General features: G+C 52.0%; 1 protein-coding gene across 1 annotated transcript; it reads right to left on the reverse strand.

Annotated features, from left to right (window-relative positions):
• Window positions 1-2,568: 2,568 nt before the first annotated feature.
• On the reverse strand, window positions 2,569-5,835 carry EPOP (elongin BC and polycomb repressive complex 2 associated protein). The gene has a single exon (XM_032163416.2). It carries the CDS (start codon window positions 5,370-5,372, stop codon window positions 4,233-4,235), a length of 1,140 nt encoding a protein of 379 aa, XP_032019307.1. The 5' UTR covers window positions 5,373-5,835; the 3' UTR covers window positions 2,569-4,232.
• Between the last annotated feature and the right edge of the window lie 14,443 nt (window positions 5,836-20,278).

The following is a 20,278-nucleotide window of genomic DNA, read 5'->3' on the forward strand; positions in this document are numbered from 1 at the left end:
GAAGTAATGGGGAGAAAGGCAGAGCTGTAACCAGAATGTGGACTTGACCAGGGAGACTGCTGTGGGCAGGGAGCTGTGGGCAGGGACCAGGAGCTTGGTCTTTGACAGAGGCATATGAGTTGCCATTGTCCCTGTGGAGATGCGGGACCAAGGCTCAGGAGGGGTGCTGGAGGGAGAGGCGGCAGGGACAGTCAAGTGGGAGTCATTTACCCATATAGGTGCAAGCTGATGACCTAGGGGAGGAAAACAGAATCCTGTGGGGAGATGGGGTGGAGGGCAGGCGCCACCGGACTTCGTCAGACTCGGTCTTTTTAAAGCTTCCAGGGGAGGGGGCAAGAGAAGGAGGAGATGGAAGAAGACAGAGGCGGGACCTTTGGGGACAGAGATCCTTGTGAGTGTCCAGCCGTATCACAGGCTGTGTATAAGTCCAGGAGTGGTGGCAGGGAGGCAACTGTTGAATTTGAGGTTGGGGGCTGTCCTGGCTGACCTTGGCAAAAGCGGTTTCGGGGGCAGAAGTCAGGCTGCAAAGGTCTAAGAGGTGAGAGGCAGAGGGGCTAGAGGCGGCTGATGCTCCCGGGAGGAGGGAGGAGATGGTAAGCAGGGCTGGGCTAGGGGGAGGCGAGCGAGGGCTTACTCTGGGGGTCCTGCCAGACCCTGAAGAGGAGGGCAGAGACCCAGAGGCACATGGAGAGGAGACCCTCTGAGACCCTTTGAGACAGAAGGAAAACAGGTGATGCTGTAAGAGTTTAGAGACCCAGACAGAAATAAGACTGTGACCACCACATCCCTGACAAACCAAGGTGGTGGCCACCAGCCCTAGAGGACGCGGGACTGGAGGAGGGGAGGGGTAGAAGCAGGGGCTGAAGACACCTGGGAGGGAGAGCAGACTTCCTCAGACCCTCTCGGGCTCCAGCTTATTGGCGTGGGAGAGGGAGTCCCAGATCCCCGGGAGCTCAGAGCCTGGGGAAAGCCAGGGGTCCCTTTCCCCTTTCCCCTTTCCCCAGGCTGCTCCTATTCAGAAAAACTTGTGGCCCTCGCTTGGAAGCACGCTTTTCCCTATTTCAACCCCAAACACTCAGTACCTGTTTGCTTCCCCCAGAAGTCTGGGCAAGTTTCTTTCTTTTCTGGGACTCAGTTTCTGGGGTGGGCTGAATGGTGGAACCCAAAAAGATGTGTCCAGGTCCTAATCCCCAGCCCCCACTCCCCCAGAGCCTGTGAATATGACTTCATTTGGAAAAAGGGTCTTTGTAAATGTAACTTAATTAAAGATGTCAAGACGAGATCATCCTGGATTGTCTGGTGGGCCCTAAAGCCAATGACAAGTGTCCTTGTGACAGACAGGAGAGGGGAGGGCCATACAATGGGAGAATGGGAACTCTGCAGCCACAAGCCAAGGAACACCTGGGGCCACAGAAGCTGGAAGAGGCACGGAGGGGGCCCTTCCGGAGAGCCTTCGGAGGGAGTTCAGCCCTGCAATGCCTTAGTTTTGGACCTCTGGTCCCAGTAAATGGAAGAGAAGAAATATCTGGGTTTGTTGTTGTTGTCGTTGTTTGAGACGGAGTCTCACTCTGTCGCCAGGCTGGAGTGCAGTGTGGTATGATCTCGGCTCACTGCAACCTCTGACTCCCGGGTTCAAGCGATTCTCCTGCCTCAGCCTCCGGACTAGCTGGTATTACAGGCACGCGCCACCAAGCCCAGCTAGTTTTTGTATTTTTAGTAGAGACGGGGTTTCACCATGTTGGCCAGGATGGTCTCGATCTCCTGACCTTGTGATCCACCCGCCTTGGGCTCCCAAAATGCCGGGATTACAGGCGTGAGCCAACGTACCCGGCCGCTTAAATATCTGTCTTTTAAGCCACCAAGTTTGTTGTGATTTGTCATGGCAGCCCTGGGAAACTAACGTAGTTCCCTATTCTGTAAAACAACTAGAATTAAATCTTATTTGGCCAAAAGGTGTGTTTTTTAACTCACCACCCTGCCCCCTTCCAGGTTGAGTTGTAATCCTTTCATTTGCAGGGCGGGGGTGGGGGAGTGAGGGTGGGGGCAGGTGGCGCAGGGAGGAAAGAACCTAAATTAACAGCATCTCCTCCTGCCCCGAAGAGGAGGAAAGTCCAAAAAGAGTATTTCATGCCCACCAGCCGTTCCTCCTTCACCCAGAGCTCACGCCATCATCCCGTGCCCGGCTCCAGGCAGGCGGGTGGGGCAGACGCTGACCCGGAGCGCGTTACTAAAACCAAGAGGCCTTTGAAAACCAGGGAGTCTGCCTTTCCAGACTTCTAACAGCACCCCTCTTCATGGTGATTCTCTCCCCACCCCTCGTGTCTGTCTTCCTCCTCCCATTCTCCATTCTTGGGGGGCAAAATAAGATGGAGACCCCCGAAGCACAGGGTGGAAGGCACTCCCCCACCCCTTCTTCCTCCTCCTCCCACAACACAGCTGGAGGGGGAGGGGAGGTCAGCAGGGTTCACAGAGGCCAGATGTTAAGGAAAAAGAGAGAAGTGCCCACCCCACGCCCACCCACCCCACCCCCACCCTCACCCCCAAGGAAAGAAAAATGAAAGGAGACAGTTTTTAAAACAAACAAAACTTTTATGGTCCAAAACAGTTTTTCCCAAGAATCTGCTCTATGCAAACAATAACAACTTTTTACAAAGCATTTTCACAGAAAAGGAGACAAGTCCTTCCCTAGCGTGGGAATTGTTCCTCTCTCACCTCGTTTTCGGGGGAAGAGGGGGCGCTATTCACTAGTGCGGGGCGTAAGGGGCACTGGGTCCCTCAGTTGTTTGGCAGCTCCCAAAGCCCCAACTTCCCTTCACACCTCAACTTGCCATCTCCCTAAGACCTAAGCTCCCCTGACCTCACCTGGATGGAGGAGAAAGCACTTCCAATCCTCTCTGACTCAAGATCCTCCTAGCTGGAGGGCATAGCAGAGGGCGTGATCCAGGCCTATCTCACCCCTCCCCTGGAAAACAGAACCTCTGACCCCAAACCTAATCCCCTGGCCCTGCCCCCTTCGGATCCATCAGATCTCTGACAACTCCCGCAATGCCTGAGGCTGGGGTGTTGCGGGGGGAAGCTTAAGGTACCTCAGCCCAGGTTCCAACCAGACTCAAACTTTGCCCCTTCAAACCCCAGGGGACTCTTGCAGTTAGGCCAAGAGTCCTTTCATTTACCACCTCTGCAAAGTGCAGCTTGTTTTGTTTCCACTCTTTAAGGGGGCTGAGTTTGGGTGTCCAAAGAATGGACTTGGGCCTGCCTTCCACCTCCACCCCCTCTCATCCATAAATCGGTGGAGGCCCTCGAAAGGCGACTTGTTTGGTCTGATTTTATTGATTTCTTCCACCTTCTATTACTTTCCCTGGGACAGTGTCTAGCCCCTTCCTCAGGCAAAGTAAGCACTTTCTAGGAGAGGAGGTCCCTCAGCCCTACCCGTCCTAAGGGAAGTAAGTTGGGGGAGGGGGCTGATTAATCAAGGTTGGGGGGAATCTTTCTCACCGGCCAGACCTTACACTCGGAAAGCAAACAAGGAAAAAACGGGAACTCCAAAACTGGACAAAAGGGAAAGGTCGGCGGCTGAGGCTGAAGATCTCACCAATTAAGGGTCACCTGCACTTGCGGGGGCCTAGAAAGGGGACAGGAAGGGGGTGATCTTCCTCTTACCCAAGCTCCCTCACCCATTAAAGGCTCCAGCGGTGCTTGGAGCGTTAGGGAAGGCCTGAGGGGAGCAAAGGGTTAAAGGCCTGGACAGTGGGGGTGGGGGATGCCCCCAGGGAGCTGCCAATCATCTCCCCACCCCCACCACAGCCCCCGCACCCCAGGCTCGCCCACAGACACAGTAACAACCGGTTTGTCCATCACCGAGGTCTCTCCTCTCCCCTTTTTTTTGGGGGGGTTGTCTTTGAGCGGTGGCCTCCTTTGCTCCCACTGGGGTGCAGGCCCTGCCTCCAACGGTCCGAGATGGAAGGGGGCAGGGATTGGAATCTATGTCATCAGCCTTTTTTGCTTAAGCCTTCTCCCGACTCCAGCCCTGGGTTCCTCTGCAAAGGATGAGGGGGAGGGACTGTCACCCCGAAAACTTAGGTGCTTGAATGAAGATCACTGTCATTTAGGTCCCTCTGCCCACAGCTCCTAAAATGTAAAGGAAGGGGACAAATGTGAGAAATGGGGCTCCCTCCTCAAGCCTGCTGTTTGGCCATGGTCTCAACTTTTCCCCTTTAGCAGAAGTCCCACGGTCAGCTTTGATCCATGTTGATCCCCCAGAATTTGAGGCCAGGGGGCTCAGGGACAGCGGGACCCCCCATCTGCCACCTCCACAGCGGGTGGGCGGGCGGGAGCTTAGAGTCTCCCTGGAGGCGAAGCGAGGATGCTGGCTTTAGGTCTCCGTCTTCCCCCACCACCAGGGCCGGGGGGCAGGGGAAGCAGCTGAGGAGGCTGAAGGTGCTCGTGGTGGGGAGCGTCGGTGCAGGGCGGCGGGGCTGCGCGGTGCGCGGAGGGGGCGCCGGCCGCCGGCGTTTCTTGGCGGCTCCCCGAGCCGGCCCTTTCGCAGGCGGCCGCTCCGGCCCCCGGCGCAAACTCGGAGTGTCCAAGGCGAAGCCCTTCGCGTAACACCAAAGTTTCGACCGGCGGATCAGACGATCGAAATGTTCCTGGCGGAGATCTCCGGGTGCGGCCGGAGCCGGGCTGGCCGTCGAGGGGCTGGCCGCTGGAGCCTCGGGGGCGGCCGGCGGGGGGTTTCCATCGACTTCGGCAGGCTGGCCAGGCAGGAACGGCCCCGGCGCCGCCCCGGGACCCGCGGGCTCGGTGGAGAGGCCCGCAGGTGGCGACGGAGGCCGGGAACTGGGCTCCTGAGGCGGGCTGGCGGCTGGGCCACGCTGAGGCTCGAGACCCGGGGCCAGGCGAGGCGGGGCCGAGGCGAAGCAGGTCGTAGATTCCCGAGGGTGCGGGGGCGCAGGGCAGCGGCCCGGAGGTGCACAGGAGCGAACGCCGAAGTGCGGGAAACCGCCTCCGCCCTCTTCCTCCTCTCCGCGGCGGGGGCACGCTGCGACGTCCGCATCCTCGCCGGCCGCGGTGTTAGGAACGCCGGGCCGCCCGGTCGGTGCCCAGAGGTGCTTCAGGCCATCCGGGGCCCAGCCGCCAGGGCGCAGGGGGGCCTGAGGGCCCCGCAGCACTGGGGACCGCGCCGCCAGCTCCCCAGGCCCCGGGCCCAGAGAGGACGCCCGGGGCTTGGCAAGGGCGCAGAAGGCGAGGGCACGCAGGCACAGCGGAGAGAATTCCTGGGTCCCCCGACACGGCTTCCGGGGCGTGGGGGAGCAGGGCGACCCTCGCGGGGACGCCGGCACTGCCAGGCGGGGCGCGGGGCACAGGGTCTCCATGGAGCAGCCTGAGGGGTGCCCAATGAGGGGGTCCAGGTCCCAGCGGCGGGATGCCCTGGCTGCCCGAAGAGCCCACGGGCGAGGGGAACATCGCCCCCCGTCGACGGGGAGGTCTCTGCTCACGGGCGCCCCCGGCCCGGCACCCGGGGCCGCAGAGCTCGGGCTCCCTCTTCGCTCTCCTCACGCGGCCCTCCCGGCGGCCGGACTCCTGGGTCCCTGTGAGTCCCGGCGGGGTCGGCCGCCCTTCTGCCGCCGCGTCCCCTTCGTAGCCCCGGCGGGAGACCCTCTCGAGTCGCCCGAAGCGCAGAGGCAGGGGAAACAAAGCGGCCGGCGGCCGTGGGAGGCGGGAAGGACCCCGGGCCCGGCACCCGGTGCCCGGGCCCAGGCGGCGGGGAGGGCGCCTTCCGCCCGCTCGGTTTCTTTCTTCCCCGCTGGCTCCCGGAGACCGCGTTATAGAGAACTGCCCCCTCGCTGCCCCAATACCAGCGCCGGGGCCGCGAGCCCGCCGCTGATTGGGCCGCACCGCCCGTGACGTTTGCCCGGACCCCACCCCTCCGGCGGCGCCGCCCCCGTCCCCATTCCGCACACAGACACACACACGTGGACCCGGCGCGGCGGCGGCTGGGAGGGAGCGCGGGAGGGAGCGTGCGCGGGTGGGATCGCGAGGGGCCAGATGCGCCGCCGCACGTGGCCCGGTGGCGTCCTGGGATTTCGTCGTCGCAAAGCCACTCGTTTTTTCCCGAGCAGTCACGGTTTTGCATCTGTAAAATGGGACGGTTCATATCTGCCCTCTTGGGACTAAAAGAGCTATGTGAATCAACGTAGATGAATCTCAGAAATAATGTTTAAGAGAAAGATGAAATGAGGCAATGGTTGTTTACAAGCTTTGTATAGCAGGGATTCTAGCGGGCCGTGAATGGCCCCTAAAACAGTGCGTGGCACACAGTAGGCTCAAAAAATGCTGTAATGTATAAGTAGTTAATAATTCAGTACTTGTATGCAAGATGAACAAAAAAAAATAAATTCGGAAGGGTGGGAGTGTTATTACACCCATGGAAGCCGATAAATAGACTGTCTCAGTATCTATTTCCATTTCTCTGATGCAGTATCTAAATACTCTGCCTCAACTAAATTCCGAGGGCTGGCTCTGCAACCCCTGACCCCCAATCCCAGGATGCCCCCCAATCCCAGGATGCCCCCCTCTGAGGTTTGATCTGCCAAACAGGTTGAAGAGGCCAGAGGAGGGCACGCGCAGACCCTCACTCTCATCTGCCCCAAGGAAAATAAAGAAAAAGTGAATTCCCAGTACAAATTCTGATAATGCAGCACACACCCCCACCCTGTTCTATCCCCTTAACCTTCTTGAGTTTCTGCATAGCTTATTGTTACATAAAAGTCTGTAAATGGATTTATTCTTTTTTTTTTTTTTTTTTGAGACGGAGTCTCGCTCTGTCGCCCAGGCTGGAGTGCAGTGGCGCAATCGCGGCTCACTGCAAGCTCCGCCTCCCGGGTTCACGCCATTCTCCTGCCTCAGCCTCTCCGAGTAGTTGGGACTACAGGCGCCCGCCACCACACCCAGCTAATTTTTTGTATTTTTAGTAGAGACGGGGTTTCACCGTGGTCTCGATCTCCTGACCTCGTGATCCGCCCGCCTCAGCCTCCCAAAGTGCTGGGATTACAAGCGTGAGCCACCGCGCCCGGCCAGGATTTATTCTTTAGCGTCTGTCTCTCCCATTAGTCTGGAAATGAGTTAACGAGAACTTTGTCTTATCATTGGTGCATCCCCCACTGCCTAGAACAGTGGCCAAGATATAATAGGTGCTCAATCAATACGTGTGAATGAATGAAGAGCAAGTGAGTGAATGAATGAATCCCTGGGATATTTCTCTCTTGATAAAAATCAGGTTATTGGAATACTGCCGTTTCCTATCTGTGGAAATACAGAGATTGGTATAATGGCTTGGGGTAAAGGTGTGGAAGAATGCTGGGGGCGGCCCCACAGATAAATATCTTATTCTGGGGCCAGGACAAGAGAGGGTTTCAGAAAGGGGACAAATGATGCAGCTTGCCTCCGGGCCCTTCTAGCAATGACAACAGAGGTGTAGTTTCCCTATGCGTCATCAAATAACATCTGGGAGGACAGGGGTAAGGAGGATCTGCCTCCCCCACCTGCAAAGTCCAGAGGTAAAGTCCCTAGGTGGGGCGAGGGTTTGAGGAAGGAGGAGGTGTGGTGTTCCATTGCCCAAAACACTCACCCTCTAACATCTCCTGCAGAAGAACTCTCCAGGGCACTTGTCATGAGGGGGGATCCTGGGGTCCTGCCAAGTCATGAATCTGAACTGGGTCTAGACTCCAGGGCTCATAATTGCTCAAAAAGCCCACCTCTGCACACACACACACACACACACACACACACACACACACACACACACGGAAAGTTCTGGAAGGATGATCATCATGGCTGTCTCTTCTGCAGGACAGTGCTGAGGACTCATCCTCAACAACAGTGCCTACTTGCACTCCTGTGCCTAGCACAGTGTAGACACAAGGAGAGAATGCCCAAGAAAATGATCAGTATAAATAAATGAGTGAATATTATATAACAGTGCAGATCAATGGCCTCTTCTTTCTCTGCCTCCAAAAGCTGCCAGCTCCCCCTTCCCTATGTGAGTTTGGGGGCTTTATTGAGGGGTCATTACGATTTTGAGTCCTCTCTGCCTCCACTTTCCCCACTTCCCCTTGCTCTCATCAGGCACCCCAGAATATGGACTCGGATGGAATCACTCTACAAACGGTAGGAAAATAGTGTGAGTGCCTCTCCAGCTGAAAGGAGATCATCAAACCACCCTTGATGGCCTGGACGGGGGTGGGGGTGGCGCTGTGCAACCCTGGGCAGGTCACCTAGACACTCTAAGTCTCAATGTCCTTATCGGTGAAAAGGGGACAACAGTGGCTTCCTCACATTGTTGGGAGGGTTGAAACATGATGTGAGCAGTCACCAGAACTCACGTGGGCAGACCCAGCTGCTGCAATTACCATTTCCTCCAGTAGAGGACACTCGACCCCATCCTCAGCCTGCGATGAGGGCGGCAACACCCTTCTCAGGAACCTCTCCTCCTCATACTCCCCTTTCTCCAAAAGAGGGACAAGGCTGGATGCTGAGTCCCATCTAACACTTCCAGAGTGAAGGCTAGAAAGGGCCCCACTGGATCCAGAAGCCAGCCCTTCCCTTTCCTTGGTCCATCTAGGTCTCACCTGGGGCAGTAAGGACTGTGTTCAAGGATTTGGGAGCAGGAAACCTGCCCGGTTGCCCTTTTTGGGGAACTGCACCCCAGGCGTCCAACCCCATAGTAATTTCTGTAGTACTTACTGCATGCCAGTCTCTGTTCTAAGAACTGGATGTCACTTAATCCCCATAACAGCCTATGAAATAGACTTTTTTTTTTTTTTTTTTTTTTGAGAGAGTCTTTTTCTCTCACGCCCCCACGTGGGGGCACGATCTTGGCTCACTGCAACCTCTGCCTCCTGGGTTCAAGCCATTCTCCTGTCTCAGCCTCCTGAGTAGTTGGGACTACAGGCGCACGCCACCACGCCCGGCTAATTTTTGTATTTTTAGTAGAGACAGGGTTTCACCGTGTTGGCCAGGATGGTCTCCAGCTCTTGACCTCCTGATCTGCCCGCCTTGGCCTCCCAAAGTGGTGTAATCCCAAAGGGATTACAGGCGTGAGCCACCGTGCCCAGCCGACACTATTTTTAAAAATGAACATACCACACATAACCCATTTTAAGTGTCCAATTCAATGGTTTTTAGTAAATTTACAGTTATGCAACCATCATCATAGTCCAGTTTTGGGGTTTTTTTTGAGACAGAGTTTCACTTTGTCTTCCAGGCTGGAGTGCAGTGGCACAATCTCAGCTCACTGCAGGCTTTGCCCCACGGGTTCAAGCAATTGTCCTGCCTCAACCTCCCAAATAGCTGAGACTACAGGCACCCACCACCATGCCCAGCTAAATTTTTTTTTTTTTTTTTGAGATAGTCTCACTCTGTTGCCCAGGCTGGAGTGCTCAATCTCAGCTCACTGCAACCTCCGCCTCTCAGATTCAAGCGATTCTTGTGCCTCAGCCTCCCAAGTAGATGGGATTACAGGCAGATGCTACCACGCCCGGCTAATTTTTGTATTTTTAGTAGAGACAGGGTTTCACCTTGTTGTCCAGGCTGGTCTCGAACTCCTGACCTCAGGTGATCCGCCCACCTCGGCCTCCCAAAGTGCTGGAATTATAGGCGTGAGCCACCGTGCCCGGCCCCATAATCCAGTTTTAGAACATTGCTTATAAGACTCCTCCTCCCCACTTGTAGCTCTCCCTTCCCATCCCCAGCCCTGGGTGACTAATCTTTCTGTCTCGATAGAGTTCCCTTTTTTGGATATTTTATATAAATGGAATCATGCAATATGTGGTCTTTTGCATCTGGCTTCACAAAAGCATAATGTTTTTGAGGTTTACCTGTGTTGTAGCGTGTATTGGTAGTCTGTTCCTTTTTTTTTTTTTTTTCTTTTGAGATAGAGTTTCGCTCTTGTTGCCCAAGCTGGAGTACAATGGCGCAATCTCAGCTTACTGCAACCTCCATCTCTTGGGCTCAAGTGATTCTCCTGCCTCAGCCTCCTGAGTACCTGAGATTACAGGCACCCACCACCATGCCTGGCAAAATTTGTAGTTTTAGTAGAGACGGGGTTTCTCCATGTTGGTCAGGCTGGTCTTGAACTCCCGACCTCAGGTGATCCACCCACCTCGGCCTCCCAAAGTGCTGGGATTACAGGGATGAGCCACTGCACCCGGCCTGTTCCTTTTTATTGCTGCGTAGTAGTCCGTTGTAGGGATATGCCACATTTTGTTTATCCAATCACATTTGGGTGGTTTTCACTTTTTGGCTATTATCTATAATGCTGTTATGAACATTTGCTATACATGTCTTTTGTGAATATATGTTTTTATTTCTCCTAAGTAGACATTTAAGGGTGGAATTGCTGGGTCATATGCTACATTTATGTTTAACCTTTTTTTTTTTTTTTTTTTTGAGACAGGGTCTCACAGTCTCACTCAGGCTGGAGTGCAGTGGCACAGTCATGGCTCACCAAAGCCTTGACCTCCTGGGCTCAAGAGATCCTCTGCCTCAGCCTCCAGTGTGGCTGGGACCACAAGCCTGAGCTACTATGCCCAGCGAATTTCTTTTTAAATTTTTTTTGTGAGACAGGGTCTTGCTATATTCCCCAAGCTGGTCTTAAACTCCTCGGCTCAAGGGATCCTCCTGCCTCAGCCTCACAAAGGGCTGGGATTACAGGCATCAGCCACCGTGCCCAGCTGTGTTTAACTCTTAAAAATTGCCAAGGCCAGGCATGGTAGCTCATACCTGTAGTCCCAGCACTTTGGGAGGCCAAGGCAGGCTGATGGCTTGAGGCCAGGAGTTTGAGACCAGCCTGGGCAACATGGTGAAACTCCATCTCTACAAAATACAAAAATTAGCCGGGAGTGGTGGCATGTGCCTGTAGTCTCAGCTACTCAGGAGGCTGAGGGTGGGGACTGCAGTGAGCCACATTCATGCCACTCTGTGCCTGGGCAGCAGAGTGAAACCGTGTCTCAAAAAAAAAAAAAAAAAAAAACAAACTAAAAACTGCAAAGCTGTTTTCCAAACGGGCTATACCATTTTACATTCCTATTAATATCCATGATATAGGCTGGGCATGGTGGCTCACGCCTGTAATCCCACACTTTGGGAGGCTGAGGTGGGCGGATCACCTGAGGTCAGGAGTTTGAGACTAGCCTGGCCATCATGGCGAAACCCCATCTCTACTAAAAAAATTTAAAAATAGGCCAGGCGCAGTGGCTAACACCTGTAATCTCAGCACTTTGGAAGGCCAAGGTGGGCAGATCACAAGGTCAAAAGATCAAGACCATCTGGCCGGCCGGGCGCGGTGGCTCACACTTGTAATCCCAGCACTTTGGGAGGCCGAGGCGGGCGGATCACGAGGTCAGGAGATCGAGACCACGGTGAAACCCCGTCTCTACTAAAAAATACAAAAAAAAAAAAAAAAAAATTCGCCGGGCGCGGTGGTGGGCACCTGTAGTCCCAGCTACTCGGAGAGGCTGAGGCAGGAGAATGGCGTGAACCCGGGAGGCGGAGCTTGCAGTGAGCCAAGATCGCGCCACTGCACTCCAGCCTGGGTGACAGAGCAAGACTCCGTCTCAAAAAAAAAAAAAAAAAAAGAAAAAAAAAAGACCAGCTGGCCAACATGGTGAAACCCCATCTCTACTAAAAATACAAAAATTAGCTTGGCATGGTGGTGAGTGCCTACAATCCCAGCTACTAGGGAGGCTGAGGTAGGAGAATCTCTTGAACCCAGGAGGCGGAGGTTGCAGTAAGCCGAGATTGTGCCACTGCACCCCAGTCTGGTGACAGAGCGAGACTCTGTCTATAAATAAATAAATAAATAAATAAATAAATAAATAAATTAATTAATTAAAATAATTAGCCAGGTGTGGTGGTGCACACCTGTAATCCCAGCTGCCCAGATTCTCGGGAGGCTGAGACACAAGAATCACTTGAACCCAGGAGGCGGAGTTTGCGGTGAGCCAAGATTGCACGACTGTACTCTAGCCTGAGTGACAGAACAAGACTCTGTCTCAAAAAATAAATAAATAAGGCCGGGCGCGGTGGCTCAAGCCTGTAATCCCAGCACTTTGGGAGGCCGAGGCGGGCGGATCACGAGGTCAGGAGATCGAGACCATCCTGGCTAACACGGTGAAACCCCGTCTCTACTAAAAATACAAAAAATTAGCCGGGCGTGTTGGCGGGCGCCTGTAGTCCCAGCTACTCGGGAGGCTGAGGCAGGAGAATGGCGTGAACCCGGGAGGCGGAGCTTGCAGTGAGCCGAGATCGCGCCACTGCACTCCAGCCTGGGGGACAGAGAAAGACTCCGTCTCAAAAAATAAATAAATAAATAAATAAATAAATAAATAAATAAATAAATAAATAAATAAAAAATCCATGGTATAAATGAGGACATTGAGGGAGAGAAGTGACTTGCCCAAGTTACACTGCTAGCAAGTGGCAGAGCCAGAACCCAAACCCAGGTAGCTGAGTCCTAAGTTAGCTCTGGTAACCACGAGGCTACCCCACAACAATGAATCCAAGAGGGAAGCCATTTCTCCAGCCTGCCACACCCGGCCACCATCATTTTAACCTTTCTTGGTCCCAGAATTCCCTAAGTCAGCAGGGCTGTATCACCCCCTAGCATAAACCCACATGTTCCTCTACCTCTTCTGGGAATTTGCACCCAGGGTTAATAGCTTAAGTTCTGGACTCAGATGGGTCCGTTCACATTCCAGACTCATCATTTTACTAGCTTTGTGACTTTGGGGCAATTACTTAACCTCAGGAAGCTTTAGTTTCCTTATTTGTAAAACAAGACTAGCATCTTTCCTCATGCAATTAAAAAGGTATTATATGATGCAAAATTTCAAACCTACACAAAAGTAAATAAATATAATTAACCTCCGAGTACCCAATATCCAGCTTCAACACTTATCAACTCATGGTCAATTTTGTTTCATTCTTACCCACCCACTTCCTCACTTTAAAAAAGAAAAAAATCAAATTGGCCAATACGATGGCTCACACCTGTAATGCCAGCATTTTGGGAGGCCAAGGCTGGCAGATCGTTAGAGCCAGGAGTTTGAGACCAGCCTGGGCAACATGGCAAAACCCCATCTCTACCAAAACAAACAAAAACAACAACACATAAATTAGCTAGTCCCAGCTACTCAGGTGACTGAGGTGGAAGGATCCCTTGAGCCTGGGAGGTTCAGCCTGCAGTGACCTGCAATCACCACTGCACTCCAGCCTGGGTGACAGAGCGAGACCCTGTCTCAAAAAACAACAACAACACAATTTTATTTAGGTATGGTTTATGTAATAAAATGCACATTTTAAGTGTACAGTTCAAATAGTTTTGCCAAAGGAATATGCCCATGTTACCACCACAATTAAGATGCATTATAGCTGGGCGCAGTGGCTCACGCTTGTAATCCCAGCACTTTGGGAGGCCGAGGTGGGTGGATCACGAGGTCAGGAGATCGAGACCACGGTGAAACCCCGTCTCTACTAAAAATACAAAAAATTAGCTGGGTGTGGTGGTGGGCGCCTATAGTCCCAGCTACTCAGAGAGGCTGAGGCAGGAGAATGGCGTGAACCCGGGAGGCGGAGCGTGCAGTGAGCCGCGATTGCGCCCCTGCACTCCAGCCTGGGCGACAGAGTGAGGCTTAGTCTCAATAAAAAAAAAAAAAAAAAAGATGTATTATAGAACAATGGCCAGGCATGGTGGCTCATGGGCTCATGCCTGTAATCAATCCCAGCACTTTGGGAGGCCGAAGCAGGTGGATCACTTGAGGTCAGGAGTTCGAGACCAGCCTGGCCAACACGGTGAAACCCCATGTCTACTAAAAATACAAAAAAAATAGCTGGATATGGTGGCTCATGCCTGTAATTCCAGCTACTTGGGAGGCTGAGGTGGAAGAATAACTTGAACCCGGTAGGCAGAGATTGTAATGAGCTGAGATCGTGCCACTGCACTCCAGCCTGCGTGACAGAACAAGACTCCGTCTAAAAAAAAAAAAAAAGGCCGCACAGTTGCTTATGCCTGTAATCCCAGCACTTTGAGAGGCCAGGGTGGATCACTTGAGGTCAGGAGTTCAAGACCAGCCTGGGCAACATGGTGAAACCCCATCTCTACTAAAAATACAAAAAAAAAATTGGTCAGGCGTGGTGGTGCGTGCCTGTAGTCCCAGCTACTCAGGAGGCTGAGGTGGGAGAATTGCTTGAACCTGTGAGGTGGAGGTTGCAGTGAGCCAAGATCACACCACTGCACTCCAGCCTGGGCAACAGAGCAAGACTCCGTCTAAAAAAAAGAAAAAGAAAGAAAGAAAGAAAAATAAATATAAGATAAAGAACAAACCCCATATTATTTTGTTTTGCTTTGTTTTGTTTTTTAGAGACAGGTCTTGCTCTGTTGCCCAGACTGGAGTGCAGTGATGTGATCTTGGCTCACTGCAACCTCTGCCTTCTGAGTTCAAGTGATTCTCATGCCTTAGCCACCTGAGTAGCTGAGACTACAAACGTGTGCCATCACGCATGGCTAATTTTTGTATTTTTTTGTAGATATAGGGTTTCACTATGTTGCCCAGGCTGGTCTCAAACTCCTGGGCTCAAACAATCCTCCTGCCTTGGCCTCCCAAACTGTTGGGATTAGAGGTGCAAGCCACTGTGCCCAACCTAGAACAAACCCCATGTTATTTTTAGGCAAATCCAAGACATCACATAATTTCATTCCTAAATATTTCAATACATATTTCTATAAGGACCCTTTAAAAGTAAACATAACCCCAACATTATTATCAAACCTAAAAAAAATTAACAATTGGCCGGGCACGGTGGCTTATGCCTGTAATCCCAGCACTTTGGGAGGCCGAGGCGGGTGGATCACCCGAGGTCAGGAGTTTGAGACCAGCCTGACCAATATGATGAAACCCTGTCTCTACTAAAAATACAAAAAATAATCAGCCGGGCATGGTGGCATGCACCTGTAGTCCCAGAAACTCAGGAGACTGAGACAGAAGAATTGCTTGAACCTGGGAGGTACAGGTTGCAATGAGCTGAGATCACACCACTGCACTCCAGCCTGAGTGACAGAGTAGGACTCCATGTCAAAAAAAAAAAAAAAAAAAGAATTAACAATCACACTTTAACTTCATCAAATAGCCAGTCAGTGTTCAAATTTCTAATTATCTTATAACATTTTTTCTTTACAATTTTTAGTTTATTTGAATTAGGAGCCAAAGAAGGATTTCAAATTGTTAATATGTCTCTCTTTTAATCTGTAAATTCCCCCTTTGTCTCTCTCTGTCTTTTTTTTTTTTTTCCTCTTTGCAATTTAGTCATTGGAGATATTATGATTGTCTTCTAGACTTCCCATAGTCTGGAATTTACTGGCTGCATTCCCATGGTGAGGTTTAATCAAACAGCATTTATGGAACAATATTTATTAAGGACCTACTATGTCTAGTATTGTCAAATTTAGCACAGAGCTGGGCGCGCTGGCTCACATCTGTAATCTCAGCACTTTGGGAGGCGAAGGCGGGTGATCACTTGAGGCCAGGAGTTTGAGTCCAGCCTGGCCTACATGATGAAACCCCGTCTCTACTAAAAATACAAAAATTAGCCGTGTGTGGTGGCGAGTGCCTGTAATCCCAGCTTAAAAGAGAGGAGGCTCTTGTAAGGGAGGCTGAGACAAGAGAATCACTTAAACCCTCGAGGCGGAAGTTGCAGAGAGCTGAGATCGCGCCACTGCACTCCAGCCTGGGAAATAGAGCAAAACTCTGTCTCAAAAAAAGAAAAACATTAGCACAAAACATACAGAACATATTTATTTATACTAAAAAAGTTACTTATTGTTTATCTATAATTCATATTTGACAGTGTTTTATCTGGCAACTCTATGTGCCAGGTGCTATTCTAGCACTGGGGACACAGCAGCAAGACAGACAACCCCCACCTCAAGGAGTTTGTATTCTAGTAGACTCGGGAAGCCAGCTAATGCACAGGCAAACAATATTCCTTCTGAAGATATTGTGAGGATTAAAGAAGAAACCTAGCCTAGGCGAGGTGGCTCATGCCTGTAATCCCAGCACTTTGAGAGACAAAGGAAAGAGGATCACTTGAGTCCAACAAGAGTTCAAGACCAGCCTGAGCAGCAACATAGCAAGACCCCATCTCTGCAAAAAATGTAAAAATTAGCTGGGCATGGTGGTGCATGCCTGTGCCCCCAGCTACTTGGGAGGCTGAGACAGGAAGATCCCTTAATCCCAAAAGTTTGAGGATGCAGTGAGCTTTGGTCACACCACTGCACTCTAGCCTGGGTGACAGAGCAAGACTCTGTCTCAAAAAAAAAAAAAAAAATTATTATCCATAGGTAAGAAAAAACATGGCCGGGCGCCGTGGCTCACTCCCGTAATCCCAGCACTTTGGGAAGCCAAGGTGAGCAGATCACTTGAGGTCAGGAGTTCAAGACCAGCCTGGCCAACATGGTGAAGCCCGTCTCTACTAAAAATACAAAAATTAGCCGGGCTTGGTGGCGGGCACCTGTAATCCCAGCTACTCGGGAGGCTGAGGCAGGAGAATTGCTTGAACCCAGGAGGCGGAGGTTACAGTGAGCCGTGATCACGCCATTGCACTCCAGCATGGGTGACAGAGCAAGACTCCATCTTGGGAAAAAAATAAATAAACAAAAAATGAGAAACTCACGTATTAATGCTTGGTGCATAGAAGTTCATGATCAATGTAAGTGCCTTTGGCAGTAGCTTAGGCTGCCTTTTCCCTTTCCTCCTTTCTTTCCTTGTCCCATCCCTCTCCGCATTTGCTTAGGAATTATTCCAGATTTGCCTCCTCCTGCAGTACTTCCTCCATATGACCATGGTTAATTCTTTCATTTATTTACCCCACAGTTACTGAGCACTCACCATGTAGCAAGCCCCAGGCCAGGCCCTGGGGACTCAGAGATGCTGGAGACACAGTCTGGTGGGGGAGATGGACATTACAAGCTGACCTAAGAAGCAGCAATAGAAGGATGATCATGGTCCTGGAATCTTAGAGGAGGATGACCCTAGAGGAAGAGGAAGGAGGTCTTTTCAGAGAACGTAATCTTCCTCCTATGTCTACAGGCTGAACAGGAGTATACAAAGGAGGCAGGGCTGGGCAAGGTGGCTCATGCCTGTAATCCCAGCACTTTGGGAGGCCAAGGCAGATGGATCACCTGAGGTCACCTCAGATCACCTGAGACCAGCCTGCCAACATGGTGAAACACCGTCTTTACTGAAAATACAAAAAGTAGCCATGTGTGGTGGTTCATGCCTGTAGTCCCAGCTACGCAGGAGGCTGAGGCAGGAGAATCACTTTGAACCTGGGAGGTGGGAGTTGCCGTGAGCCGAGATTGCACCACTGCACTCCAGCCTGGGCGACAGAATGAGAGACTCCATCTCAACAAAAAGAAAAAGAAAAAAAAAAAAACAAAGGAGGCAGGAGAGAAGAGAGAAGAATTCCACCTGCAGAGGAATATGAGCAAGGAACCAAGGCGAGCAAGTGCCTGCCCCACGTGCCGCCAATTTCCAGCCATCAGCGTACCGCCCCTCTGTTAAGTAGCGGGGTGCCCTGGCCTTGGCCTTTCTCATCCACCTTCCTAGAGTCATCTCATCTCCCTTGCACAGCCAATCACTTTCCCCATCAGGAGGTCTCTCCCATTAAAAAGCTAAATCTTCCTTGACCCCAGAGGCTACAGCCCTATCCCTTTCTTCCCTTCACAGCCAAGCTCCCCCGAGAGCTGTCTATGCACGTAGTCTTCCTTTTCTCACTTCCCACTTGCTCCCCAACCCGCTTCCATCTGCTTCCACCCTCGCCCGCCACCGGAATAGCTCTTGCTGAGGTCTCGGTGGCCTCCATCTCATCGAAACTGGCAGGCACTTGTCAGCCTCCCTGACCTCTCAGGGCAGCCCGCTTAGCTGGCCACTTCCTCCTCCGAGACATCCCCAATCGCCTTCTTTCTGGGCACCGAGCTCCCTTGCTGTCCTCCTGCCTCTGGGGCTGCTCCCTCTTGCTCTTCAGTGCAGGCTTACTCTCTCCTTTTCAGCCCAAAATGTTGGGGCTCCTCAAGGCTTTGTCCAGAACTCTCTTCTCTCTCCGGACACTCTTCCCTGCTCACTTTGCAGTCGGCATCGGAGCCCCGGGGTTCAGCCTGGCCCTCTCCTCTCAGGTCTGGCCCAGACACCACACTGCCCACTCAGTCCACCTCGGACATTTCAAAAGCCCCTCAAACTCAGCCATCCCAAACCATCAGCACACACTCCACCCCCTCTTCCCAGGAAACCTATCCTGAGGTGTGGCTTCCCCATCCATTCACTTCCACAGCCAGAAACCCAGTCCTCATCCCGACACCTCCGGCCCTCCAGGTCAGTGCCTCAGCAAGCCTCATCATTGCACCCCACAGTCATCTTTCCAAAGCCACAAATCTGACTGTTACGCCCCTACTCAAAACATTTTTCTTTTCTTTTTTCTTTTTCTTTTTTTTTTTTTTTTGAGACAGGGTCTTGCTCTGTCACCCAGGCTGGAGTGCAGTGGCACAATCACAGCTCACTGTAGCCTCAACTTCCTGGGCTCAACTGATCCTCCTACCTCAGCCTCCCAAGTAACTGGGACTACAGGTATGTGCCACCACACCCAGCTAATTTTAAAAAATTGTTGGGGGGCCAAGCCCGGTGGCTCACACCTGTAATCCCAACACTCTGGGAGGCCGAGGCGGGCGGATCACCTGAAGTTGGGAGTTCGAGACCAGCCTGACCAACATGGAGAAACCCCATCTCTACTACAAATACAAAATTAGCCAGGTGTGGTGGCAGGTCCCTGCAATCCCAGCTACTCGGGAGGCTGAGGCAGGAGAATCTCTTGAATCTGGGAGGCGGAGTTGCTGTGAGCCAAGATTGTGCCATTGCACTCCAGCCTGGGCAACAAGGGCGACACTCTGTCTCGAAAAAAAAAAAAAGGTTTTGTAGAGTCGGGGTCTCACCATGTTGCCCAGTCTGGTCTTGGGCCAGCTGGTGAGCAAATGTGGTCCCAGCTACTTGAGAGGCCAAGGTGGGAGGATCGCTTGAGCCCAGGAGTTCGAGATCCATCCCTACAAAAAAACAAAAATCTGTTAATGATTTCCTACTGCTTTCAGGAGAAAGACTAAACTTTTTTTTTTCTTTTTGAGACGGAGTGTCACTCAGTTGCCCAGGCTGGAGTGCAGTGGCACAATCTTGGCTCACTGCAACCTCCATTTCCCAGGTTCAAGCAATTCTCCTGCCTCAGCCTCCTGAGTAGCTGGGATTACAGTTGTGTGCCACCACACTCAGCTAATTTTTGTATTTTTAGTAGAGAAGAGGTTTCACCATGTTGGCCATGCTCGTCTCAAACTCCTGACCTCAAGTGATCTGCCCACCTTGGCCTCCCAAAGTGCTGGGATTACAAGCGTGAGCCACCAAGCCCGGCCTAAAAGACTAAACTCTTAATTTGGCTCACAAGTAGTGTTACTTAACTCTAGCCACGCCACACACAGGTCTTCTTAGGGAAGGGGAGAGTTCCCTTGCCTCTTCCTTCAGCCACTCATGTCTTCTTTAGGCCTAAAGCAATAAGCTCCTTCCTCTCTCTCCCTAAGCACTTGCTGTTCCTTCAGACTATAAACTTTCCCCCTACATTGCTTCTCCTGGCCAACGCCTGCTCCTACTCAGAGCTCCACTGAGTCATCCCTTCCTCTAAGAAAACCTCTCTTCGCCCTTCCAGATGATGCCCAGGTCAGTTTCCACAGTATCCCCACTTCAAGAGCTGTGTATATTTCCTTCAAAGATTTCCATCGGCCAGGCGTGGTGGCTCACGCCTGTAATCCCAGATCTTTGGGAGGCCAAGATGGGCAGATCACCTGAAGTCAGGAGTTCGAGACCAGCCTGGCCAACACAGTGAAACCTGCTCTCTACTAAAAATACAAAAATTAGCCGGGTGTGGTGGCATGTGCCTGTAGTCTCAGCTACTCGGGTGGCTGAGGCAGGAGAATAGCTTGAATCCAAGAGACAGGGGTTGCAGTATGCTGAGATGGTGCCATTGTACTCCAACCTGGGCAACAGAGCAAGACTCCGTCTCAAAAAAAAAAAAAGATTTCCATCTGCTAATCACTATTCATCTATTAGTGTATCTGATTATCCACCTCTCCTCCCTCTCCTCTGCCACTCTGTTTCATGGGGACAGGGACCACATCGAATTTTGCAGTAGCTTA

The sequence above is a fragment of the Hylobates moloch genome, unplaced genomic scaffold, assembly GCF_009828535.3.
Source record: "Hylobates moloch isolate HMO894 unplaced genomic scaffold, HMol_V3 SCAFFOLD_10, whole genome shotgun sequence".
NCBI classification, from domain to species: Eukaryota; Metazoa; Chordata; class Mammalia; order Primates; family Hylobatidae; genus Hylobates; species Hylobates moloch.

What these genes read in the sequence shown, in the direction of transcription:
- EPOP (XM_032163416.2), bottom strand. Translation starts at nt 5,372, where the DNA reads ATGGAGACCCTGTGCCCCGCGCCCCGCCTGGCAGTGCCGGCGTCCCCG.